This window comes from Morchella importuna (assembly GCF_003444635.1).
Source record: "Morchella importuna strain M04M26 chromosome Unknown Morimp01GS002, whole genome shotgun sequence".
Classification (NCBI taxonomy): domain Eukaryota; kingdom Fungi; phylum Ascomycota; class Pezizomycetes; order Pezizales; family Morchellaceae; genus Morchella; species Morchella importuna.
Window position 1 is genome coordinate 1,928,006 of NW_025763399.1, and position 24,815 is coordinate 1,952,820.

Below are 24,815 nucleotides of genomic sequence, written 5' to 3' on the forward strand. Positions count from 1 at the left end.
GACAGTGCCCACCAGAATAGCAAACAAAAATAGAAATAGTTTTTTAAAAAAGGGCTTAAATAAAGTCATTACCGCCCCCAAACCCTCCAAACCCGCCTCCAAACCCACCTCCAAACCCACCACCAAACGGCGGCCCGCCCCGACCAGGACCTCTCGGGCCCCTCAGCCCACCCATAGGCGCATCCCCCGGCCCAACCGGATCATACCTCGCTCCCGGCGGAAACCTCGGATCCGGGACCCCCTCACCACCCTGGCCCCCAAACATGGGGTGATCCCCCGTCGGGTGCATCCCGCCCATCGGTCCCATTCCGCCATCAAACCCACCTCCGCGCCCTTCGCCGAAGAACGGGCCTCGTAGCGGCGGGTTTGACCCTAGGCCAGGTGGGTTCAGGTCGTCGGCACCAATAGAGAGCGGATGGCGCCCACCGGCATTTCCATAGCCGCCACCGCCGCCGCGGGGCGGCTGTAGGATCTCGTACTCGTCGTCGAAGCCTGGCGGCCTCTCGCCACCGGCTGGAATGGGCGGGTTGGCCGGACGCGGGGGGTACCGCAGGGGGTCGGCCCTGTAGGGCGACTCGTCAAAGTCCTCTCTTGGCTGGTTGCGTGGTTGCTGCTGTTGCTGCTGTTGCTGCTGTCGTGATGCGGAGGCGGCGTTTTCTTCCGATTCCTGGAGGGCCTGCTTCCCGATGAGGTTCTGGACGATGTGGATCTTCACGAGGGCGGCGAGGTCGGAGATGTTTGATGCGCTGACGAAGGCGTTTTCGAGCGGCTGCGTGGGCTGCAGGGTGTACGGGAAGAAGTCGTCTTTGAGGTAGTCCTTGGTGGGGATGTCGAAGGTGGCTGTCTTATCATTGCCGTCGCCGAGGCCGAGGCCCATGATGATGGTCTTGTTGCCCAGACGGTTGACTTTGATTAGGTAGTTTAGTGGCGACTGGGCGTGGGCGTAGCGGAAGCCGTAGTTTCCGGGGCTGGCGTTCCAGGTCTCGGGGAGTGGCTGTGGGTTTGAGCCTTCGATTGCAGGTTCTGGGTATGGATGTTAGCGGGAGTGAATTGGTGAGTGGGAGAGGAGGAGAACGCTGTACGAACCAAGATGGTCGTCTTCGCTGAGACCAACGAGACGGAAGCCTACAGAGAGCATGCAGGCATGTACAAAGACCGCGATGGCATCGTGGGGGGTTTTGAGCTGTGGGGGGTTTGGCGGGAGCGAGGCATCGATGTTGCGAAGCACTATAGGAAGGCTGAACGGACGAGCTGCCATAGTGTGATAGTTTTTCTAGCTGTAGTTGTAGTGATTATATGTTGCTTATTGATTGTAGTTGTCCACAGGCAAGATGTGCTGATAGAGAGGTGCTGGTGGTAAATGACGATATGGTGTCTGGCAGGAAGCTTATAAAGCTACCAAAGCCTTGTGTGGGGTGAGTTTGTGAATTGTGGGGTTTGCGTCAGTGCCAAGACCGCACACCCGTGCAGGGGCCACAAGGCGACCCAGGCATCTACCCTACTAATTAATAAGACCCGAGTCTACTATCGGTGCGGGGCGAATAGAGTAGAGTAGAGCAGAGCAGGCAGCGTAGGATCGAACGTTATGCACAACGGACGCAGTCTACCATGGATCCAGCTGTACAGACTATCCTATGATTGGCTGCAGAGAACGTTGTTCACCTTATGTGAAACGCAGGCTGGGTCGTCTTCTGGAACGAACCAGGCGCGCATCCAGGCTGCATATATATATTATCCCCGAGGATTCCCCAGCTAACATTGCAAGGTGCTTTTTGACAGAAGTGCTACTACAACGTGTACATACATGTACGTACGTAAGTTCTGAGTCTATTTAAGCGATGACTCGACTGTGCTGCTGGGGCTGAGAGCTATGTCAATTTAGCCTCGAGACACCCGGCGGCCCCCAAGCTTTGTGGAAGCCTCGAGATATCCATAGCTTGATAGGAAGCTCTAACACAACTTCTGAAGCTTGAATACGCGCCCTGGATAATGTGGCTTTGCCCGGGCATATACGTATGAGCTGTGAGGCTGCATAAGCTTTTTGGGCGGTTGCTCTAGATCGAAGTACTTATTGACATTGTAGGCAACATAGGCTACGTGTATTCTCTCAACCTTGCTCAGAATATGAGGGCCACATGTAGTATTAGGAATCACTCTGCTAAATTTCAAGAGTACACGTATATTGTCTATCCCAACAGGAAAACAAAGTCCTTAGCGAAATAGTGGCCATATCCACGTCCTAGCTCTCAATAGCGTAAGAGGGCTAGGAGTCACTCTAAATTCCTTATCCACTTTCCCGTATCCAAATTGCAAAGTACAGTCTAGACCTTGTTCGTATTTCTACAGCCAAAGCCAAACTAACCACCTGTCCGCGAAAATCAAAGCTCTCCGGCGTGCTGCTCAGGTATGCAAGAAATCCGCCACCATCAACAGCTCCAGCGCCAGCTCCGGCGGGATCTCCATATCCGGCACGTCCTTCGCATCCCGATACTTCTCGTTGTAGTAAAAGTACTCGCAGATCTTCTCGAGAATCACGGCGCTACATGAACCCCCCATCAGTACCCGACACATCTCTCGATCCGCTCCTCTCACTCCTCTCGGAGACAAGAACATACCTCATGTTCTGGAAAACAATCTTGTTCTCCCTCGCCTCCGCAAAGTTACCTAACAGTCCACCCAGCAGCGCGTTAGCCAGCTACTTCTTCACTAGCAAGTAAAGTAGACAAGAGGATGTGGGGGGGGGGCAGGCATACTTCGCTTATCCAGCATGCTCTTAATCGCCGGGGACGCCATCGCCGCCGACTTCCTAACCACGAAGCGGAACCCGTCGTTGGAGATGAGGACAACGGAGTTTGTATCTTCCTCTGCCATCTCGCTTTTTCTTTTCTTTTTGGTTGTGGTTTTATGGTTGTTGATATTAGCGTACGTATCGTGTTGTTGGTTACACGCGAGAAGCTAAAGGTAAGATAAACGTTAAAGTGGGTTGGGTTGGTTATCGATAGCAACTGCTAAGCCCTTATCTGGAGCTAATCGGCATCCGCCCTGCAGCACGATGAGAGAGGGGGCGCGCACCAGGCCTAAGGAAAATAAAAAAAAACGTGTTTGAGGGGGACCCTAGTCGGTTTGGGGACGTTTATTTTTCGAAACTCGTGACGGCCAATCGGCCGTTTAGGAACCAATAGTTCGAATGATATATTGTAGTAGTTAATGATATTTCTTTCTTTCTTGATGGGTTCTCACGCCTACATCCAATATCGAGAAACCACTGCCACCACCACCATCACCACCACCACCACCACCATCACCACCACCACCACCAACTAACTGCCAATCATGGCTGTGCAATAACTTAGGAGAGCCACAATAAAAAGGAAACATACACGATCATAAAAAAAAGAAAAGGAAAGAAAAAGAAAGAAAGAACTCCTCAAGTTAGAAGCGGTAGTCTACGCATACTGCTGCTATTTCAGAAGTGATCCCAAAATCATGATTTGTGACCCGGCTCCCTCCCCTCCCAAATCAAACGCCCAAGAAAAAAAGAGAAAAGAAAAAAGGGGATAATAAGGACTGGGCCAAAAAATAGATACAGGGAAAAAAAGATCATCTCATATGATCAAAGGAAAGATAAAAAGGAAATAGAGGGGATAAATGATAGGGGATTGGTATATAACGGAGATGCACAAGTTAACTTCGCGATAATTCCCAGTGCCTGCCTCATTGCTACATCAATCAGAAAAAAAGGTTAGCTCATCCCGCAGCGCCCCCACTCTGACCACAGATTTTGAAAAAGTAAAAAATGAATAGAAAAATAAATAGTAAAAAAGTCCACAATAAATAGCGTTGTCATAAGTTATGACAAGAAAAAGGTACATAAAAGAAAATCCCACTGAAAGATATTATTCCCCAAATTATAAACTCCAGAGTAAAAACAAGTGGCCCCCAGGAAGAAATTAGATGAAAATCGGTTTCAAACTCTCTTTTCCTCGTCTTCAAGGCCATCGAAAATGTCGTAAATAGTAGGGAGAAGAAGAAAAAAAGCCGGCTTTATTGAATGATCAATTTGCGCTCATTCCCAACTTTCGTCATGTTTACACGTCTTAGCATTGCTGTATCACTAGGATATATAATAACCGGTGCAGGAAGCCGCGGCCCTTCTTGACCAATGCGGTACGCCACTTGTGCTGCTTCTTGAATTGCTGGCAGTTCGTCGTGGCAGGTTTTGTAGTCAAATGGAGAAACTACGATCTTTTGTCGTAGTGTGATATCCCTGCAGCTAGACATATGGGCCTACAATGATAGCAAGGTTAGTTGATTTAAGGTGTAGAGAAATGGGACTAATAAGTCTACCTTAACTGTCAGGAAATAATCAATTTTGTATAATGTTGCCGATGTAGTGAAACCGCTAACTTCATACAAAGGAAATGCCGGCTTCCCTGGTGGAAGGTACCCATCACTATCTCTCAACTCCTTTGCCGGAAATTTGATGTTAATCCTGGTTTCGTACCCAGATTCCGGTAGCTTTTGCCCCACAACCTCCTTCTTGCTGGTGAGCTGTTTAACTTTTGTCGATGGCTCGTCGCCCTGGGGATTATATGTGATGTGCTCCTCAATCGCTACCACAATTTTTGATATCGACACCTTCCTTGCCTTGACAATCCAATCCGGGTTTGGCGTCAGTCGTACCGAAACCTCCACAGGGTCATTCGGGCCAAAAGACCACCGCTCCAGAACCATACACAAAGTTACAAGGTGATCTGATACACGTTCTTGTGTTTCTGGCCTATTATACATCCCAAACGAAGATAAAGTGTCGTATCTCGTTATGGGCACCGGGAACGTATGTTTTGTCAACTCCGTATGGCCCTGCCTCACGCTGACCTCCAACTCATAATATGTCTCTGCAACTCGTGAAGGCAAAGTTAAGCTCGCCGGCGGCACATTTAATATATCTTCCGACCCACTTCCCGATACTGGTATCATCAACATAAACGGTAAATCCATAGCCATTACCATTTCGTAAGGCATTCCGGCTGGGCATTGGTATAGTCTTTGTTCTTTTGCAACTAGTTTCCGTAATTCTTTCCGCGGAGCAGCTAGGCGGCCGCTGATAACTCCATCTGCGTGGGGATGTATTGTTTCCTTTCGATAGAGACCAATGGAGACGAATGATATGGCGACCGGTGCTGTGTATCCCGAGCCAGGGCGGATTTCAACTTTGCCTTCTATACGAGGCTGGAAATAGAGCAGCAGAAACTCTGGTCAGCTCCCCTACGACTATAATCTCAACTTGCGTTCGCCCGGGAAGACCTGAGAGAACAAAAGGGCTATCTGGGGAGGGATCAGAGAACAGAAGAGGGGATGTGAGGGGAGGAGAGGTGTTTTTTACCATAGTGGCTGAAATCCCGGGGTATCCTACGAGAAAGTTACTGTTTGGCGGTCCACTTATACGGACGAATGCCGGAATCTTCTCTAATATCTCCATGATGGGTGATAGTAGCTGATGGAACCACCCCACTCCCGGCTATCGCAAAAAAGTAACCAGGACACCTTTCGCCAGTGGTAAACTAGGGGCCCAACGAGCCCTCCTGATTGGGGGGTAGTATTAGCGACAGTACTGGTGGTATTAATGGTAACGATAGTATTGGTTATTGTGGTAGTTGTTATGATAGCAAAGTGTAGTTCTGGTGATAGTTGTAGCGAAGGAGACTGTGTGGTGTCTTGATTTGTGGAAGTGGAATGTTGCAGGTTATTACTATTTGTTGCCTTTCCCCCCTTTGGCCTTTTCTTTTTCCGGGAGAGAATCCAGGGCTTCGTTTTTGACGCAAAGTGTCACCGGGGTTTTGGCGTGAGTGGGTGTGAGTGTGGGGGAGGGGGCAGCGACCGCAGCTGAGGAAGGATAAGTAACTCGAAATGGGTTTGGGTTGTATGTATGCGATGAGCGATGCTAAGTGTACCAGGGCTGAGAGCGTCGAGAACCGCAGTAGCAGAACCTCGTTTGATAGACTTGAACCACGTTTTTTTTTCTTTTCTCGGCTGCGTCTGCGGGGAGTGGCTCGCTGACCTTTGTTGGGCGGAAGAAAGGGGTCCTGTTGGTGAGACTCAAGGTGGTGGTGGTGGTGTTGTAATGGAAGAAGTTGTCTGAAGCGGCTCTTTCTGTGGTTTCTCGGGAATCGGAGCGCGAAACAAATTATGGTCAATCGGGCGTGGCGAGGCACTTTGCGGCGGAGTTTATGTACGGTATTTTAGGATCCCCAAACTAGCAACGATGAACAGGTGTAATGCATGGTGCGAGATGTGTGCCTGAGGCTAGGAAAGAGAACCACCGACAACAGGTGTCAACAGCAGAAACAGCAAATAACAGCAATAAGTAACAAAAATAAAATGGCATAAATCACATGTAGGGTATATCTATATCCTGTAGTGGTATATATGTATACCCTCCACGGTCATTGATGAGGTGGTAAAGATGGTAAAGAAAAATGAATGGCTAGAGATTGAAGGAAATGATGAGGCACACAGTTCCTCGAATGCAGTCTTTACCCCGAATTGTTATGTCAAAAATCTGCTTCTGGTATTGGTTAAAAGCTGTTGGGTTCAACGAAAAAGGTCGTAATATATTAAGAGCATGAATATTTACTGCAACTCGAGCTCTACAGTTCATAATACTATAGGAATAAAATATATGGGCAAATACTTAATACTATATGTCGTACCGGAGGGTTACAAATAATCGGTCATGGGTGAATACATGTACCCATCATGATCATAAGGTATAAGACGCACTACATGTAGTTTGCATTTACTACATGTGGTACATGTATGTACTTGTATCTGCTAGGCTTTATAGGCATGTTTCTTGCTGCCAGCCTAAAATGCAAGTACACGCATACCGGTGCTTTAGATACCTGCCTACCTAGAGTACGTGATATCGATATAGGTGAAACGATGTTGTGCATGTTTCTTTATGCAGTATCGCGCTAAACTTTGGGTGTAGCTTGTCTGCTGATATGAAAACGAGATACCTAGATCTAGGGTACCGAGGCAGTTACGCTTGTACCGTAGAGTGAGCGTACTCTATCCCCACACCACATGGAGGCATGAGTACATGGAGACAAGGCTCATAGTTGCAGAAATTTTAAACATTCTAGATCTGACAGGAGCGGAAGAAGGCTGATGGGATTTCTAGAAGCAATTGGTGGGGGAATTGCCCAAGTACATATGTACTGGTTTGCCCCGCCAAGCTACCTTAAAGCTCACTCCAATCTGATTACGTAAACCCTTGTCTGAACATTAGCAGTCGCAAGTTGCAACCGTTTTTTTCCACCTCGGTGCTTCAGTGGCATCCAGGTCACCCACCTTCATTCAACCGTGTATAATCCGTTCTCACATCTACTCGCGTTCTGCGCATCGTATCACCCCTTGGTTCCAGATTGCCCAACCTTCCCGTGAGCTAGACCAGAACCTCAGTTCCTCGACGACGTCCGCCTACCCCAAATCCCTTTCCTTTAGGTGCTGCAACTTACGAATATTGCCGCCATCAGCAGCTGTCACAACAATCTTGCTAGTAACACCCAATAGATCCCCCCCCACGGGCTTCCTCCCCTGTGGTCAGTAATCGCAAACAGAACACTTAGACTGCATTGGCAGCACGACTTCTACTTTCGCATGGCGTCTGCCGCCGCTCCCTGTCGCACTTGCTCTGCTTCTAGCTCGCCTTCATTCCACCCTTCACCTGCGCCCTCTTCCCCAACTCCATCGACGTCATCGGAATCGCGAAAGAGAAAACGCGACGAAGTTACCGCGAAACCAAGGCCATTTTTAATAACCCCCCCACATTCAGAAGACGGTGCTCCGGTAGGAGCTAGGCCTAGGCGCATGTTTACAATTCCGATGTTCACGAGCCTCTGGCAATCTTTGAAAAGCTTGGCCGGGGTTGGATCCGCACCTCCAGATTCATCGCCTGGCGGGGATGAAGATGTTGCTGGATCACCAAAACGTGTCCGCGTTGAGGGTACTGAGGACCCCTCAAAAGGCGATGGTAGGTGTTGTTTGTCACATATTATAAACTTAGATGTTGGCTCACTGTATCCCAGACTCAACGCCGAACGTTGACCCAAACAAAGAACCAATTGCTTCGACAGCACAACCCATACCATCCATACCACCCATACAATCGCAAAGTTCAAACAAAGAGTCTCCACCCCCCCAGACACAAAATAATCGCCCTAGTTTAAAAATCAAGGCCCCGGCCACTACAGACAAACAGACGCCACCAACTCAACTTCCCTCCCCTCTGGCTTCATCATCTGGAGATGAGCTAGCAACCGTCTTTAAGAAGACGACGACGGCCAGACCTGTACAATCATTACCACCGATAATGGCCGACCCCTTAGCCCCACCCTTTTTTACTAGACCTCTGCGCAAGAGGAGTAATCCGGAAGCGGTATTACTGAGGATCCTTGCGCGCAGAGCAGCATTCGGCCCAGCATATCCTCCAAGTAGGGAGGCTCGAGGAGGGTATCCACCGACTCAGATCCCTCGGCACCGTGCCCAAAAGATCATACCAGGGTTAAATGGGGAAATTAGGAGGGAGGGCCATCCATATTATCCTCTGCTGAGAAGACTTCCCACGGGAGCACCACCTGGCGTTCTCGATAAATTCAAGACCCATCTGAAATACCCGGATAATAAATCATCACTACCACTACCACGGCCAAATGAAAGACAGAGGTACACTGGGCGCGTGGAGAAGTATATGAGGAAAACGGTAATTTTGCTAATCTGATTTAAGCGGACTTTTTTTACTAACAAGTCATAGTATCAGAAAAATAGACATTTGGACCAGTTGAGCCAAATTGAACTAGCTGTAATACTTGAGCAGCTTAACAAGGAAAAGTATTCGGGTTTTCAAACCTTAGAACAAGTTGAGCAGGCGCGTAGAGAACGCAATATCGAGATAGCAAAATTAAGAGATGCAGCAAGAAAGGTAATTGCTGGACCCCCCCAAACCAATGCAAGCATAGTGAACCTGCTAATATTCTATCAAGGAATTAATACCCAATCTTGACCCCGAGTCGCTCGCAAGGTTCAACACAATAGTAAGGGACTTGCGCAATCCTGCGGTTCCCGGCGACAGGCTATATAACACCATGGATGGATTTTTAGCGAATAAGGCTGCTCTTGTTAGGATTCTTTGGCAAGAGGGTTCAATCAGTATGAACTGGCTTAACGATGAGGGCATGAACTTCTATGTCGCGATGATCGCAAAACGGGGCAATATCGAAGGCGAGCCTAAGAAGATATTGTCATTCAATAATGCTTTCTGGGTAAATCTAGTGAGGGGTGCAAGTGTGGCTAGATGGGCAACGAGGCAAAAGGTCGGGGGGCGTCTGATGTTTAATCTGGACTATATGATTTTCCCCTGCAATCATGGGGGCACACATTGGACTATGTGTGTGGTCAACTTCAAGAAGAAGAGGATTGAGAACTATGATTCAATGTACAGCAGGGCAACAGCGGATCAGGTATTCAGGGTATGCTTATCACTATTGGCTTTTTTCTTAAAAGTACAGGTCACTAACTTGTATTCAGCTCACGCGGGAATACCTTATTGCCGAAACCAAGTCGGATCTCGATGGATGGACAAATTACAACCATTGGAATACAGTGCAACAGGGGAACGCGGCAGATTGTGGAATGTTTTCGTTGAAGGCGGCAGAGGTGGCTACAAGGGGTGCGGTGTGCAACGTCACCCAGGAAGACATGCCAGTGTTGAGGCAGAGGATGATTGTGGAGATGGCAACAAGAACTCTTTTCCCCCCGCAATACGCACCATAATCAGTGTAATCGGCCGAATGGCAAGGGGGGGGATCATAGGATAGGACAGGTTAGGGGACAATCAATAATGGCTGAAAAAAGGAAAGCGGATTTCTACAGGGTGTTATTTCTTGCTCTTTTTTTTTTCTCTCTCTTTTTTCTGGGCGGGGTTTGTTTTTGACTGGTTATTTCCCCTTTACTTCCAGTGGAGTTTTACTTCTCTTTTTTTCGGTTTCATTTTAAAGAGATAACGGCACAGACTTTATCCATCTTTTTTTTTCTTTTTTCTTTTTTACTCTTGCAGCCTATTTATGCGGTGTTTTTTTCATGGGTTTTCTCCCTCCCTTCTCTCTCTCTCTACTTTAAAGTTGGCGTTCAAGTCTCGTACCCTCTTTTTGTCATGTTGGAGGTGTAGTTTTAGCATAGATATCTTGTGAGCGTTGGTGGTGTGGTGGGAAAGACAAAAAGAAAATTGAGGCGGTAGTTTAGTTATCGTTTTTTTCTTCTTCCTTTCTTTTCTTCATATTTCCCCCCTCCTTTCCTCTTTTTTTTTCTGTCGGGAGTCTGTTTTTGCGTGGACTGTAATATATTTATATTTTTCAAATATTTGGTATTTGATACGTAAGTTGCTTATTGTGGGCAATTCATACTGGAATGGAATAAATATGACACGACCAAACCTTTTATGGGTCTTTTATTAAGATTCCCTCGGCTGTTTTGTTCATTTTTGTTTTGCTATGAAAAGAGGACTGTAGTTTTGAAAGTGGCAATAGCAATCACAACCCCTCACTCGCAGCGGAACCCGGACCCTTGAACCGCCAAGACATGCATGACAGTACTCTACTAGTAGCTCGTCCCGTACCTGAACGCGCGATCATTGACATTCGCGCACACCGTCCCACACCAACCACCGCCGCCCGCTTTGTACAAATGTGTAGAGTTAGTCAGAACCCTGGGGGGCCACGGAATGTCACTTTCTCATGCATGTCCGCCGACATTCCGCGCCGGCCCGACTCGGACCCAGTTCACCGGACGGAGTAAGCTGAGTACCGCGCCGGGCAAGTCAACTACATGTACCCTCCGTGTGATCCCACTCACCCTCCGTGGCCACCACACCTAGCCAACCACCGACTTACACCGGAGGAGCCTCTTGGCTGCACCCGATGCAGCCGTATTAGTAGTAGCTAGCTGATATGATGCCGCGCGCACCCGGGTTATATAGAGGCGAGAGTGAGAAAGACTCGACGGGGCAAGTAAGTACATGTATTTGGGGGTACTTCTAGCTTGGAGAGGGAGGTGAGGGTGTGTGTTTGTATGGCGAGACTACATACATGTACCGAACCATCCTTACCCCACAGACCCTTCGTTACCCCTAGCCGGCTGGCCCGCTGTCGTCTCCCAGGCAAAATATAGAGACGATCCCAGCTACATAGCAGTGTGTACCACACCGCAACCTACTACAACAGAGCCTAGGTACATGTAGTGATAGCCCACTACTCGGCCCTCGCACGGTTAGTATGTACATACATCCAGGTTGTATGCATGTACAAAAATTTGTATGGGAGCACATACAAAATCAGAAACACCCAAACCATGGCTTTAAAAATTAGATCTCACACACCTGAGGAAATGGACTTGAAACTCTAGAATTCTTTGGGCTCCGTCTTCCAACTGTCCTGGAAGCTTTGAAATTTTTTGGGGTGGGGTTGGTTGCTTTGATCGGGTAAGTAGCCAAACACGGCTGCTTTGGCTGTAAAAAAAAAAAAAAAAGGGTATATCATAAAAAAACCTTCTGTCCTAGTATTATACAAGAGGATGCCCAGTGGGGTTCGTGGTAGATTATGATAGTAGGGCTTAGTAGGCGTCTCCCTAGCCCGCTCGGCCCTCACTCCCTCAAGTATTACTTCCCGGCCTTTGACAGGTGTGTGGGCGGGGTAGTCTAGTGGTAGACGCCTCGGTATATGACCACAGCATCACTTTTTGTAAAAAAAAAAATTATTTGCCAGCTTGATTTCACAGCTCGCCCATAATTTGGGTCTCCCTCTTCCCCCCATGGTTAGGGCTGGGTGGGATCTGCGTAGGATTCGGCTGGTTTAGCGCGCGGAACTTGTTAACGTTTAGACCATATTCTCTCGCAGTATAGTTAGATACCTACATGCAAGCAATAATGTACGTACATGTGCTCATCATCAAAGCTAGCTTAAGCAGTACGAAACCCAGACCACACCAATTAATCAATTACAAGCTCTGCTTTTTTTACAAAGAGATAGCTGTAGGCTTCGTTATCAATTAATGTGTCGATAAGCTACAATACATGTACGCAGCGCACAGTAGATGTACAGAGAGGGTCGTGGTTCGGTTTCAATTTGACAGAAAGATAGAGAGAGGTGGAATCTGCGAGCTCTCTAGTTAGCACCAACTTTGGCCTCGGTGGGTAACACCAGTTCCGTCTCTGAGACGCTCCTGTCCGTCCCCGCTAGCTCCAATCCTCATCATCATCATACAACCTCAACCACGGCAAGCCGTAGCTATCATAAGACACTACCCTATCACCATCCCAACACCCCAAATCACAGCGATAACGCAGCAGACCCACTACATATCTATAGTACCGCGCTGTTTCACCTACTGATTGTTTCACGATGTCACTTGTACTTGAATCACGAACCATCACTCGCCGCACCATTCTGTCCATCTAGCCAAGAAAAGTTCATTCTCTCTAGCTCTGCATGCTATCGATCTCTAGATTACTATTACGGCAATCCACTCCACCCCACTCCACTATCACCAGAAAAGAAAAAAGAAAGGAAAAAGAAAAGAAAAGGCAACATACAAGAAACCCTCATTCCACAGTTGGCATAGCACCATTATCTCACATAGCTCAAAAAAAAAGGAATAAAAAACAGAAATCAAAGGACCCCCCCTCTAGACAAAAGCCGCCATAACAGCTACAACCGCCGCCACCGCAAGCGCACCCGCGCCAACACTTCTGGAACTAGCCACACCCTCCGCATCATCCGCCGCAGCAGTCCCATTACCCGTGTTATTCCCCGCCCCCGAGGTGGTCTCGCCACTGGGCGTATTGCTCTGATCATCCGCCAGCGGCGTAATCGTCAGATTCGCAACCTCCGCGCCGCCCGACGTATACACCTTATGCGGGGTGGTGAACTCCGTCAACTCCACAATCTTGCCCTTATTCGCATTCTGCACCCCGTTCGTGAGCAGGTCCTCATCGGGGCACGCGGGGATGTCCATGCTGGTGTTAAACTTTGCGGCGTGGTCCTGGAGGATGAACTTGTCTGAGCACGTTGGTGGGGACGCCGAGGCTGACAGCGACGAGCGCGACGTGATGAGCGTGATGTCGATGCCGTTGTACTGCTTCTGCAGGTTGTCAAAGTCCTCGAGTAGGGTTGCGTCGCCGTCGCTCGAGATCTCGACGAGCCCGTAGTCGGACGGCTCCTGCGTGTACTCGTAGACGAGGCCGCCGGACCAAGAGTCGATCATGCGGTCGCCGTAGAGCGCCGCGATCTCGTTGAATGGGCGCGGACGCACGGTGTTGCAGCCGAACTCGCTGAAGAAGAGGGGCACGGAGGTGTTGGAGAAGGTGGTGACGAGGCCCTGGTAGCCGGACGTCTCCCAGGTGCTGTCGCCGCACCACTGGTAGCTGTTGAGTCCGTAGAAGTCGGCGCGTGAGTCGGCGTCGTCTCCGCAGGTGAGGTAGGCCCACATGGGGCGGCGGGTGTCGTCGTCGGCGGCGGAGTAGCCGACAGGGATGGTGCGGGAGGCGTGCGCGGCGATGTATTGCTTGAGGTCGCGCTGGATGGCGCGGATGTATTGGGGCACGGTTTGGGCGGATTTGACGCTGTTGACGACTTCGTTGCCGGCGAAGAAGCCGAGGAGGTTGGGGTAGTCCTTGAAGGCCTCGACGACGGAGAAGATGCGCGTGAGATAGCCGCTGTGGTAGCTGCTGGCTGGGTCATCGCGGTTGAGGGATTCGCCGCTGAGTGGCGAGTTGACGTCGAGGGCGAGGTAGATGCCGACGGCGTTGAAGATGGAGACGCATTCGTCGTGGTTGAGGGCTGGGTTGATGTTGTAGACGCGGATGGTGTTGACTCCGAGCTTCTGCATCACGGCGGCATCTGTGATATTACATGTCAGTACTTCCTGATGTATATTACACACACGCACACTGTATACATGTACTGGTAGCACAGAGAAAGGAGCAGCGGGAGGAGGTGAGACAAACCGCGAAGACATGCATCCGCATCACTGAGCGGGTCGACACCGGAGTTGGGGTCATAACCACTGGCTATTTCCCACACATTCCAATCAGCTTATATTCCATGATGCATAGAGTAGATAATAGCAGATAGCTAGGGAGGAAAAGAAAAAAGAAAGAAAACATACCCCCAGCAGGCTGATAGGCCAATCCCACCATGACGAAGCGATCCTCAGTGACGGAATTGACAAAGTCGCTGCCGTCGACGATCAGGGGGGATGCAGCAGATGCCAGATGAGCGGCTAGCACCGTGGTAAGAGCCGACTATCATTTTAAAATTTTGTTAGAGATGTGTTCTTTTTATTTTTCTTGTTTTATTTATTATCGATTGATTGGTTTGGTTTGGTTTGATTGATTGATGGCAGATAAAAATAAAATAAAAGGTAGATTAGAGGAGGATTCACTTACAAGTGCAATAGACTTCATGGTTACGTGAAGAACCGTAGTGTGTGTGGGTATGCAAACGAATGACAGAGAGCAGTGAACGAGAGTCTGAATGAACGAAGCGAGAGTGAGTGTTGTCTACTAGGTATTAAGATGATGATGGAAAGGAAAGAGAGAAAGGGAGAAAGGTGGAAGGAAGGAACGAAGGGCGGTAGTGGTAGCAAAGTCAAACAGGAAATGAGCAGGACCTCTTTAATCAACCTCCGTCGTCTACAGGAACCAAGGAACAGGCTGCATCATGTAATCCAATCACCCACTCCACTCCGTCATGCACGGACCAAGTTGGGGGGGGGAAAGGGGTTAGCTGATGAGAAACAGACGGATCGTGGACGGCCAGGGGTTAATTGGAGCGAGGGCTTTCCCGGGTTCCCTCTGTTCCCACACCACGAGAGGAAACACCGCACATCATCTCATAAATGGTAATATGTATACATGTAGGTATCTTCTCTGCAGTTCAATATGTAATAAGCAGGGCTCTACCTGTAGCAATCCCCAGCAATACCGTCAATTAAACATCTACCCAGCTGCAAATGAAAATACGCTGCCGCAGAGTAGCGCCAATACTCCGCGCAGAGGGTTAGGGTTACACACCCACCCCCAGCCGATCGCTAGCTCGGTCAAACTTTAATTTTCACCTAATTTCTGATCATTTCCCCCGCCAAACCTTAACGTCGTCACCAAACAAAAAGAGTCAGAGCCAACCTCAACCCAACCTCAACTCAACCTCAACCTCTCAACACCTCACCTCTCAACACAGCATCCACACAGCACACCAAAAAAAGCCCCAAATATCACGACATCTACAATAATAACTATCTAACCCCCAATGGCCGAGCCCGAAGCAGACAACCTGCGCATCCAGCACACAAACCCCCAAGATGTCGACCTCTCCGACGAGACCCAAGACTTCCGCTTCCTAAACCTCTTCAAAAAGTAACCCCCCCCCCCCCCCCCTCCATCTCCTCTCCCCTCTCCCCTTCCCCTCCACCCACAACTCACACCGCCCCACAACAGAGCAGACCCCGCCTCCCTCCCCCGCCGCGGCGAAAAGGACTTTGAACCCGACGGCACCACCCTGCAAGACACAATCCTGCACGAGTCGCGCCTCGCCATGCACGAAGCGCTCCTCGGCGAGCGCAAGCACTCCACAAAGGCGCACGTCGAGGCCACCTGGCGCCCCGCCAAAAGCCTCGCGCAGGTCAAGGTCGCCCGCGGCCCGCACTTCAAGACCGTCGGCCGCGCCGACAAGCACGGCGTGCTGTGGCTGCTGCCCGAGGAAACGATATACCTGGTTGAGCGCGGAAACCTCGAGTGCTGGTGGGAGGAGGGCATCCCCATGAGCCTGCAGGGCGCATATGCGAGCTGCCTGGACGGCTGCGGGGGGCTGGAGAGGTATCAGGTGTATGCGTACCTCAAGCGTGCGGGGTACATTGTTCAGCGCGCTGCCACGTTTGATGAGGAGCCGGAGGAGTCTGCATCGGCGGCAGTGGTAGCGGTGCAGACGGTGCAGCCGCGGAAGGGTACATCTGGCGGAGTGGGGCTGACGAGCATTGTGTCGCTGGCAAAGACGTTCTTTTCGCCGGCGCTGCCGGCCCACGGCCCCATCATCGGCCCGGGGACGTATCGGTCGTACGACGCAATCTACACGCGCCTGTCACTGATCCCGTCGCACCATCCGCCGCGGAGGCCCACGCACCCCGTGTCGGCAGCGGCGGGGCGGGCGCCGTTCCGCGTGGCGTATAATGTGTGGAAGCCGCGGCCGAGCTTCAAGAAGAGCGATCCGCCGGCGCCGGATTTCCGTGTTGCGGTTGTGTCGGCGCGCGAGACGAGCCTGCCGACGCTGCGGGAGCTGGCGGCGCTGTTTGATTCGGTGCCGGTGGATGCGGAGACGGCGGCGAAGGCGCAGTTTAGCAGGCTGAAGGATGGGTGGAGGAATGTGGTCCTGGCGGTGGTGGATAGTGGGGTCACGAGCTATTTGAAGATTGGGGATGTGGGTTTTGCGGGCGAGGAGATGTGGAAGTGGAAGCCGGGAGCGGGGCGTGGTGGGAAGAGGGGCGGAAGGGGTGGGAGAGGGGGCGCGAGGGGAGGTGCTCCTGGGAGAGGGAGGGGCAGATAGATATTGTAGGGGGGAAATTTTTCTTTTTTAATAGAGCCTTACATAGATCATTGATACCAGTTTAAGGGTGCCGAGTGATCGATGGTGATGCACCCGCTGGCCGAACGTGCAATTCCTACAAAGTGCAACAAATCCCTTTAGGCTCAAAGCAAGCGGCCAGTTCAGAACCTATACTCTCAACATATCTAAAAACCGCATGTTACGAACCCATACATAACTGCGCCCCAGCTGTAGCTACCCCAGGTCTTGTCTCTCTTAGGCCCCGCTATCTCCCCGCTCCAAACTGCTTCTTAAGCGTTAGCACCATTGGCGTGTAGTTAGACCCAAAGCCTCTCCGCCTCTAGCTCTCGCTCTGGTAATGATTCAGGGCTCGGGCCTTGCGGATGTAGTCATGGGCTAGCTAGGGTAAACATCCCCGTACTTCACCCCGCAACCTAGCTCACGCCCAGTGATGATTCTAGGCCCAAGCCTGTAGCGCACAGGCACTCGCTCGGGCCGGTTGGTTAGTCTCGGGGCATGTGGATCAAGTGGAGACTGGGTTAAGGTCTCATGGAGTGTGGCAAGATAGGTTAGCTAGTAGAGTGGTCGACCTGGGTCTAGCAGATGCTCAAGAGCGGGTTGGCTCGGGCGAGAGTGAAGAGGGCCGGTTGGTTGGTCTGGAGATCTGAGGAGGAGAAGGGAGTTGATCGATGGGCTCCGATAGGTAAACATATCGTTGATGGTTGTCCTGGCCTTCTCTTCTCTGCGCATCTCTGGTGTCGCAGGATCGAGTGGCCACTGTGACGTGCGTGTAGTAGCCAATCAGCGTTCGTGATTCAGTAGCACAACTGTTAGCGTTTGATATGGTGTAACTATTAGCTATTGGAGCAGATAGGAGTAAGAGTGCGAGTGGTGTTTGAGCTTGCCAAGCTAGATGATGAGCGGGCGTTTGTATATGCCAGAGTCCGTATGGACGACGTCACCGTAGCTGGTTGTAATCGAGAGGTTTCTGATTAGAGAGTTTGACCACGTCCTTATCTTGTTGCCCTTTCTGTTACAGCGAATCGTAGGAATACGGGAGGGATTCAGCTATCAATTCTTGTTCATAGATTCCTGTTTCTAGCTACCCTTCGCTGTCGTACTGTATGTGAGTCGATCCCTGTGGCTGAGATTGGTTCCGGAGTGTTGAAAGTAGGATTACAATACCACGTAGTCTAGAGCTTCAATTGATGTCATGTATAAACCCAATACAAGTTATGTATCTCATAGGAGCACTGGGCATGACACCATTTCTCTTGACAGAGAGCTCTTTATTATTCGCCACTGTGCGCGTGGCCTTGCTGCCTTGAACGACACATATGAAATTCGGAGCAGGTATAATTACAACGAGTGATAATTAGTGATTGAAAAGCACACATGGATGCGTCTAGAAGTCAGGCAAGATTAAGTGGGAATTTAGTTACTCTAGAGATTCCCCTTAGATTTTCTGCGCAATAGTATCGGAATTCTCTTAGCTTATTAAGCCTGGTGCTTTCAGTGCGCACTCCGATGAGAATCAGACATCCGGCTAGGATCACATTCTTTGTTCCCGGATCCCACCACACGACAAAACTTCAGCCTGGGACGTCGATACTATCATTGATACCAGATAAAAAGCAAGTTCTCCACGGGGCGCATCAGCTGACTGCGCGCGTGCCCCCGTGCCCCGTTGAACCCTGTCTCTCACAGAACACATCACACTCGGTCCGGGTAACGTAGCCCAGCCCAGCCTCTCCTCTGCATGGGGATATCTGATACCGGGAGCTATGAGACCCTTTATCAACAGCTACTAGAGCTATCTCCCCCCCCCAAACCAACAATAACAACAATAACAACCCACAGAAGCGTTTCACCATGGATTCAATCTTCACTACAGCCCGGGAGGCCGCGAGGGAGTGTACATCGCTCCTCAATCCCTCACTCGTCAACTTTGCCTTCTCGACATGCATCCTGCTGGGCATTCTCGGGTCCTACATCCCGCAGCATTACAAGATAATAGCGCGTGGCTCCAGTGAGGGAATCAGCCCTCTGTTTGTGCTCCTTGGGGCAACGGGTGGAACGTGTGGGTTTGTGAATATCCTCATCCTGTCGCAGGGAGTGTTGGGGTGCTGCCAGAAGGGTATTGGCGGGTTCAACTGCATCGCCGCCAGCCTGGGTGTCGTCCAGGTCGGGATGCAATGGACCTGTTTCGCTGTTATGTGAGTTCCCGCCCCCCCCCCCCCTACCTGCCCCCCAGGCAAAACTAACAGCAGTGCAACAGCCTGCTCCTGTTCCTGATCTACTTCCCGCGCGCCTCGCCTCTCGCCTCACCCGCCACCTCGCGCAACAGCCCCCCGAGCGCGCAGCGCTAACCGTCACCCTCCTCTCCGTCCTCCACTTTGTCATCGTCGTCGCGTGCACTTTCTACTTCTCCCTCCTGACCTCCGAGGACACCCCGCACACCCCCGAGACCATCCCGCAGCCGAGCCGGCAGCTCGTGGCATGGGCCAACTTCCTCGGCGTCCAGGCGATGGTGCTGGCGGGGCTGCAGTACATCCCGCAGCTGTACACGACGTGGACGTTGAAGCATGCGGGGAGCCTGAGTATTCCGATGATGTGCATTCAGACGCCCGGGTCGTTTGTGTGGGCGATTAGTTTGGCGACGAGGGAGGGGACGAAGTGGAGTAGTTGGGCGACGTTTGTGCTGACGGGGATGCTCCAGGGGGCGTTGTTGGTGATGTGTGTGGTCTGGGAAATGAAGAATAAGAATGAGGGCACGAAGGACTCTGCTACTGTCGATCAGGATGAGGCAGAGAGGAGGCCACTTATCGGGAATGAGACGTCGTAGTCGGGTTGGAAGAATTAGGGAATGTATTGTAGGATCTTTGATTATGGGTTTTAGCTTGGTTTTCTTTCCCTCTTTAATCTTGTTTTGACGTCGGTGTTTTAATGAGCGATGACAGTTGGCTCATACATATACATTTGCGGCGCGAAGTTTGGAAATGTAATTTAGGGCTGTATTATTACTACAGTATATATTTACTGTTTTTATCACTATAAATACCTTATTCCCATTCATCCATTCTCAAAGAAATATTTATGACTATTGATCTGAACCTACATGTACTAATCTAAAAACACATAAACCACCCATAAACCAGAAGCAGCACCAGGCCGCCCTACAACACCGCATCAACCCCCTCCCCAATCCCCTTCAACCTCCCTCTCCACCATCACCTCCCCAATCTCCCTCAACATGCCCCTCAGCCGTCCCTCCACCTCCTCGCGCCGCCGTACATTCTCGGCCACGGCCTCCACCTTGCGCTTCCACTCCTCCATGGCCTCCATCTCGGCCCACTTCTTCCGCCGCGCCTCCACGGCGGCAGCGCGCGATACGGCGTTGGGGTTCGACGGGTGCGCGAGCGGTTTGAGCGCTGCGAGGGTGCTGTTGGCGGAGGAAAAGTAGGCGGCGAGAAGGGAGAGCTCGGATTGCGTCTGTTTGTGCAGTGTGGTGAGCGATTGTGTGCTGTAGGTGATGTGGGTGAGGAGGGAGTGGAAGTGTGTTGTTGGGGCGTCCGGGGCGCGGGGGGTGGGAGCGGGAGTGGGGTTGCCCATGGTTTTTTTGGATGTTGGTGAGGATCTTTAATACTGGAGATATGTAAATGGTATTGTGAAAGTGGTTGTAGAAAAAAGATCTCTACTTAAGGATCTTCCTGGTAGGCAGGTCTAGAGTTGGTGATATTATGGAGGGTTGTAGACTCCGCAGAAGGTTATCCTACAATAAAGGGATTTAAACTCTGCTGGGAAACCTTATATTCTCCGCATTGCTACCGCCCCCCGAACCTCCCCCCGTATTGCTGTTGGGTTACTTGAAGCATACTCGAGACGTTTCGGTATTGCCTCGAATTGTGTTAAGACCCCCTGTTGGTGGCTACTGTCTTTTTGGGGCTAGCGCCGGTGGTACAAGGGGCGAGTGATGTTTTGTGAATGGGGCGTGGGGGGTGATTGGTGAGTGTGGATCTGTAGTAAGCGCGGCATTTGTTGCACTATGTTGGTGAAGTTTCTGGCGGTTTACGCAGGTACTTCTTACATGTGCTCATTCGGGAGTGGGTTAGCTACATGTAATATGTGCATGATACAAAATTGTCGATTAGTGGCCTACAACCAGATCTAAGGATAGATCTTGAGTGAGGCATAAGGCTAGGAGGGCCTTGAACTGTTTTCAGAGCTCTTGTGTAGATTCGCTCCTGCATTACCAGAAAAAAAATACAGATGAGGAAATGTCTCAATCATCTTACCCCGCCGATGAGATGCCATTACTCTACACATCGCACTATGCACTCTACATCTACTGCAGCGATGGTGATGCCTCCAGATCCGGGTGTCACCAGGACGGATAATACATATGCTTCTAGAAAGAAAGAAAAAAAAATCATTTCCACCCCTTTTCACGGCATGTGACACGTGTGACGTTCTGTTTCGATGTCTTGGCATAAGCTAAAGCAGGGATCAGAACAAGCTCCGCCGAACCCGATAGAAGGAATTTCTGAAATTTCGCCCCGTTGTCCTCCCCATCCAATTCATCTCTTCTTTTTGTTCTCTCTCTCTCCCCTTCTCATCCATTCCCTTCCGCTGTCATCCTATCTCCATCTTCTGTTATCACTGCCGCTGCAATCATGGACGACTCAACTGCTAGATCTGCCTTGGACTCGTTCGAGATCATTACTACCTCCGGCATCCTCCTTTGGTCAAAGAAGTATGCACCAGTCAACCCGAGCGTCGTCAACAGCTTTATCAGTGATGTCCTGATTGAGGAGCGCGTCCAGCCTGGCACGGACGGGAAATACTACAAGAAAGATTCGTATATGCTCAAGTGGACCACTGCGAACGATTTTGGCCTGATCTTCATTGTGCGCATATGCCCTCGTGACCTCTGTTTCTTATCGCAAAAAATAATACTAACATCTATTTTTTTCTTTTTTCAGGCTGTCTACCAATCGCTTTTGCAGCTCACCTGGATCGACGAGCTTCTGGACACTGTCAAGAAGTTGTTTACAACCCTTTACGGCGAACAGCTTAAGAAGCCGCATACAGCCACTATTGAATGTCACTTTGACGACTATTTCAATTCCAGGATCAGCGAGCTTGAGAGGAAAGCTGGAGGACCGCGACCTATCATTTCTGCCCCCGTCATTGAGCAAGCCAAGGATGACGGAAAGTGGGATGCACCACCGCCGCCCCCCATCCCGGGGATTCTCAAGGCGCCACCGAGACCAGGCTCTCCAGCCATTGCGAACAGCGCTCTTATGAGACCGGGAACTCCGGAATCTCGTTCAAAGTCACCTGCTCCGGCTAGTCATCTTCTTGCTGGGACTAGGCGCCCTGCCCGTGGTCGCCGGGGGGGAAACTCTGCGCATGCTTCGAGCGGCGAGGAGAAATCGCCTGCGCGTAATAGTAAGAAGGGGGGCAAGAAGTTGCGCAAGTGGGATGCGGACGGGAATGCAGATGAGGAGGATGGCGCCGTGTTGGATTACTCCGCTCCTGGTGTTTCTACAGACGAGGACACCGATCACGGGTCGCGAAAGATGGATTATATTGAGCAGAAGGAATGGGGTACCAAGACTTCAAAGGGAGAGTTCGTGTTGAAAGATCTAGATATGGAGGTAAACCAGATACTGAAAGAGGCGGAGGAAAAGGATCGGGCAAGCAACACTGCAAGCTCTGGTTATGGGGCTTTCGGCTTTTTCCGGAACATTGTGGGTGGTAAAACATTGACAAAAGCGGATCTCGAGAAGGCTATGACTGCCATGCAAGAACATCTTTCAAAGAAGAACGTTGCCCGAGAAGCTGCGGTCCAGGTTACTGAATCAGTAGAGAAATCCCTTATCGGCCAAAAGACTGGATCCTTCCAGTCGATTGAGGCAACTGTTAAGGCTGCTGTCGAGGCTTCACTCCGCAAGATTCTTACACCCACAAACTCACTCGATCTCCTTCGTGAGATCCAAACCAAACGCAGTGGGTCATCAAAGAGGCCATACGTTATCTCCATTGTCGGAGTAAATGGTGTCGGAAAGAGCACAAATCTCTCAAAGATTTGCTTTTTCCTCTTGCAGAACAAGTTCAAAGTTCTGATTGCCGCTTGTGATACCTTCCGTTCTGGCGCAGTTGAGCAACTCCGCGTCCATGCTAGAAACTTGAAGGAGCTGTCTGAGCGTGAGGGTGGTGTCGTAGAGCTCTATGAGAAGGGCTACGGAAAGGACGCCGCAAACATCGCGAAGGACGCCGTGGCCTTTGGTGAGGCTGAGGGCTTCGATGTTGTTCTCATCGACACTGCCGGAAGGAGGCACAACGACCAGAGGCTTATGAGCTCTTTGGAGAAGTTTGCGAAGTTTGCGGAGCCGGATAAGATTTTGATGGTTGGAGAGGCGCTTGTCGGGACCGATTCGGTGCAGCAGGCAAGGAACTTTAATGCTGCATTTGGGAATGCTAGGACGCTGGATGGGTTTATCATTAGTAAATGTGATACAGTTGGCGATATGGTAAGCCCCTCTCACCCACCATAAGTTCATATTTGGATATGTGTGCTAACAAAGAAAACAGATTGGGACACTCATCAGCATGGTCTTCGCTACAGGAATCCCGGTGGTGTTTTTGGGAACTGGTCAGAACTATCAAGATTTGAGGACGCTGAACATTGCCTGGGCCGTCAAGTTGCTCATGTCGTAAGGAGTCTGTGGGGGGTTTATGGAAATTTTGAATATTTTCGTTAGCATTATTAGTTAGGTTGGTTGGGGGACTGGGGCTAAGGTTGGGGGGAATATCAGATTGTTGCCAATTGGTTCTCAAAACTTGATCACAGTTTTTTTTTTTTTTTTGCGCGAAATAGTGATGCACCAGTAGCGGTATGGGGGGGATAATCGTAGTTACTGCGGCCTGAGAGCTAGCAGGTATCTAGCAAGTATCGCTATCGAGCGAAATTACTGAAGCCTCCCCTCTTTGGACGCCCGGATAGTCGCTCAACAGCACCCCCAGGTTAGGGTTACCACGTGGAGAGGCGGTGTCAAAACAGCTTCCTGGCAGGTGCTTGCATGGTGCACTGGAAAAGTGCAATGATGCAAGCAGGGGCACGGTTGACGCCCGGACACGCGAACCACGCGTCAAGGTCATACGGTACAGCCAGGCCTCAGTACTCCGCCCCACAATGTAGAAGGTTAACTAACCAGCCAGCTCACGCATTGAGGGGACTGGGACTGCTCCTCCGCCCCTTGGCGAAGCTTGTTAATGTTGTAAATGGGGGCCATTGTCGAACGACTAAGGCTGCGTAAAACTTTGGATGAGTCACGCATGCAAAGAACCATCTGATCAAGACCTATGTACACAGTCTGGTAGAATTATTGCTGAAGTCAGAACTAAAAGAGTGGGCTTCTTGGTCCGTGCTTACTGCAAAAATTCCTTGAAGGGCCAATAGGACTATCGGGTCACGGGAAAACCAACTTTCGCAATAATTCTACCGGCCATTGTACTGTCCAAGAGAGATTAAACGGGCAGCGGGGAATAGAATACCCCCTCCCATCCTTCCAAGGGATCTGTTAGAGGCCTTAGCATAAAAGCCTACTACCAACGAGCGTGTAAATTCTGCTCTGCTGACTACTGGCCGTGCTTAACGTTCCCGTCATGGGCTATCACTCGGTCGATTTACATCGGCGAAATTCGGGTCGGTAGGGCTGGTGTTCATGCTTGATCAGAGCTGAACCTCCCCGGAAGATGGACCGGGATTGGTGGGTACTGGAGGTCGGATATTGGGGTGCATAGCCACTGTGGAGTGGTGGTTATTGGGTTGGGGGGGGACGCGGGGAGCTAGGGGACGTATGGTAAACATGCCTTATAATTATAATCACCGTCTTTATACCGGTTTTGATACTTTGGTGCCTTTGATATCATTGTAAATCACTGCTCGCGTGATGGGAGGCCGGTTATTCGTAATAATTGGGAGTCTTGTTCCCTGTTTGGATAATCCTATGCAGCTTCATCACTAAGGGCTCCGCGGTAACGGGTCAGGCGAGATATGCCATCCTATGCTTGTGATGGTAGACTGTGCTATTGGTTTATATTGGGTAGATGCTAGACAGCGAGCTGCCTGCAGGGGGTGGGTATGAGACTCAG

The 24,815-nt window shown here is 50.5% G+C and overlaps 9 protein-coding genes across 9 annotated transcripts; 4 read left to right on the forward strand and 5 right to left on the reverse strand.

The window, feature by feature from the left end:
* Window positions 1–55: 55 nt before the first annotated feature.
* LAJ45_01353 (uncharacterized protein) lies at window positions 56–1,258 on the reverse strand (the record flags this gene model as incomplete). Its single annotated transcript, XM_046110948.1, has 2 exons — window positions 56–1,023; window positions 1,087–1,258. 2 exons carry the CDS (start codon window positions 1,256–1,258, stop codon window positions 56–58), a joined length of 1,140 nt encoding a protein of 379 aa, XP_045976126.1.
* Window positions 1,259–2,400: 1,142 nt separating this feature from the next.
* On the reverse strand, window positions 2,401–2,871 carry LAJ45_01354 (uncharacterized protein; the record flags this gene model as incomplete). Its single annotated transcript, XM_046110949.1, has 3 exons — window positions 2,401–2,539; window positions 2,616–2,664; window positions 2,754–2,871. The coding sequence occupies 3 exons, from the start codon at window positions 2,869–2,871 to the stop codon at window positions 2,401–2,403; spliced, it is 306 nt and encodes a 101-aa protein (XP_045976127.1).
* A 1,173-nt stretch (window positions 2,872–4,044) lies between these two features.
* Window positions 4,045–5,482, reverse strand: LAJ45_01355 (uncharacterized protein; the record flags this gene model as incomplete). Its single annotated transcript, XM_046110950.1, has 3 exons — window positions 4,045–4,287; window positions 4,348–5,232; window positions 5,387–5,482. The coding sequence occupies 3 exons, from the start codon at window positions 5,480–5,482 to the stop codon at window positions 4,045–4,047; spliced, it is 1,224 nt and encodes a 407-aa protein (XP_045976128.1).
* Window positions 5,483–7,665: 2,183 nt separating this feature from the next.
* On the forward strand, window positions 7,666–9,837 carry LAJ45_01356 (uncharacterized protein; the record flags this gene model as incomplete). Its single annotated transcript, XM_046110951.1, has 5 exons — window positions 7,666–8,038; window positions 8,094–8,767; window positions 8,819–8,986; window positions 9,048–9,533; window positions 9,592–9,837. 5 exons carry the CDS (start codon window positions 7,666–7,668, stop codon window positions 9,835–9,837), a joined length of 1,947 nt encoding a protein of 648 aa, XP_045976129.1.
* A 2,904-nt stretch (window positions 9,838–12,741) lies between these two features.
* On the reverse strand, window positions 12,742–14,521 carry LAJ45_01357 (uncharacterized protein; the record flags this gene model as incomplete). The annotated part of the gene is made up of 4 exons (XM_046110952.1): window positions 12,742–13,955; window positions 14,063–14,125; window positions 14,224–14,359; window positions 14,504–14,521. 4 exons carry the CDS (start codon window positions 14,519–14,521, stop codon window positions 12,742–12,744), a joined length of 1,431 nt encoding a protein of 476 aa, XP_045976130.1.
* An 844-nt stretch (window positions 14,522–15,365) lies between these two features.
* On the forward strand, window positions 15,366–16,655 carry LAJ45_01358 (uncharacterized protein; the record flags this gene model as incomplete). The annotated part of the gene is made up of 2 exons (XM_046110953.1): window positions 15,366–15,472; window positions 15,554–16,655. 2 exons carry the CDS (start codon window positions 15,366–15,368, stop codon window positions 16,653–16,655), a joined length of 1,209 nt encoding a protein of 402 aa, XP_045976131.1.
* A 1,872-nt stretch (window positions 16,656–18,527) lies between these two features.
* Window positions 18,528–19,500, forward strand: LAJ45_01359 (uncharacterized protein; the record flags this gene model as incomplete). The annotated part of the gene is made up of 3 exons (XM_046110954.1): window positions 18,528–18,792; window positions 18,840–18,871; window positions 18,934–19,500. 3 exons carry the CDS (start codon window positions 18,528–18,530, stop codon window positions 19,498–19,500), a joined length of 864 nt encoding a protein of 287 aa, XP_045976132.1.
* A 344-nt stretch (window positions 19,501–19,844) lies between these two features.
* On the reverse strand, window positions 19,845–20,267 carry LAJ45_01360 (uncharacterized protein; the record flags this gene model as incomplete). Its single annotated transcript, XM_046110955.1, has 1 exon — window positions 19,845–20,267. One exon carries the CDS (start codon window positions 20,265–20,267, stop codon window positions 19,845–19,847), a length of 423 nt encoding a protein of 140 aa, XP_045976133.1.
* Window positions 20,268–21,328: 1,061 nt separating this feature from the next.
* Window positions 21,329–23,378, forward strand: LAJ45_01361 (uncharacterized protein; the record flags this gene model as incomplete). The annotated part of the gene is made up of 3 exons (XM_046110956.1): window positions 21,329–21,562; window positions 21,638–23,191; window positions 23,253–23,378. 3 exons carry the CDS (start codon window positions 21,329–21,331, stop codon window positions 23,376–23,378), a joined length of 1,914 nt encoding a protein of 637 aa, XP_045976134.1.
* Window positions 23,379–24,815: the final 1,437 nt, after the last annotated feature.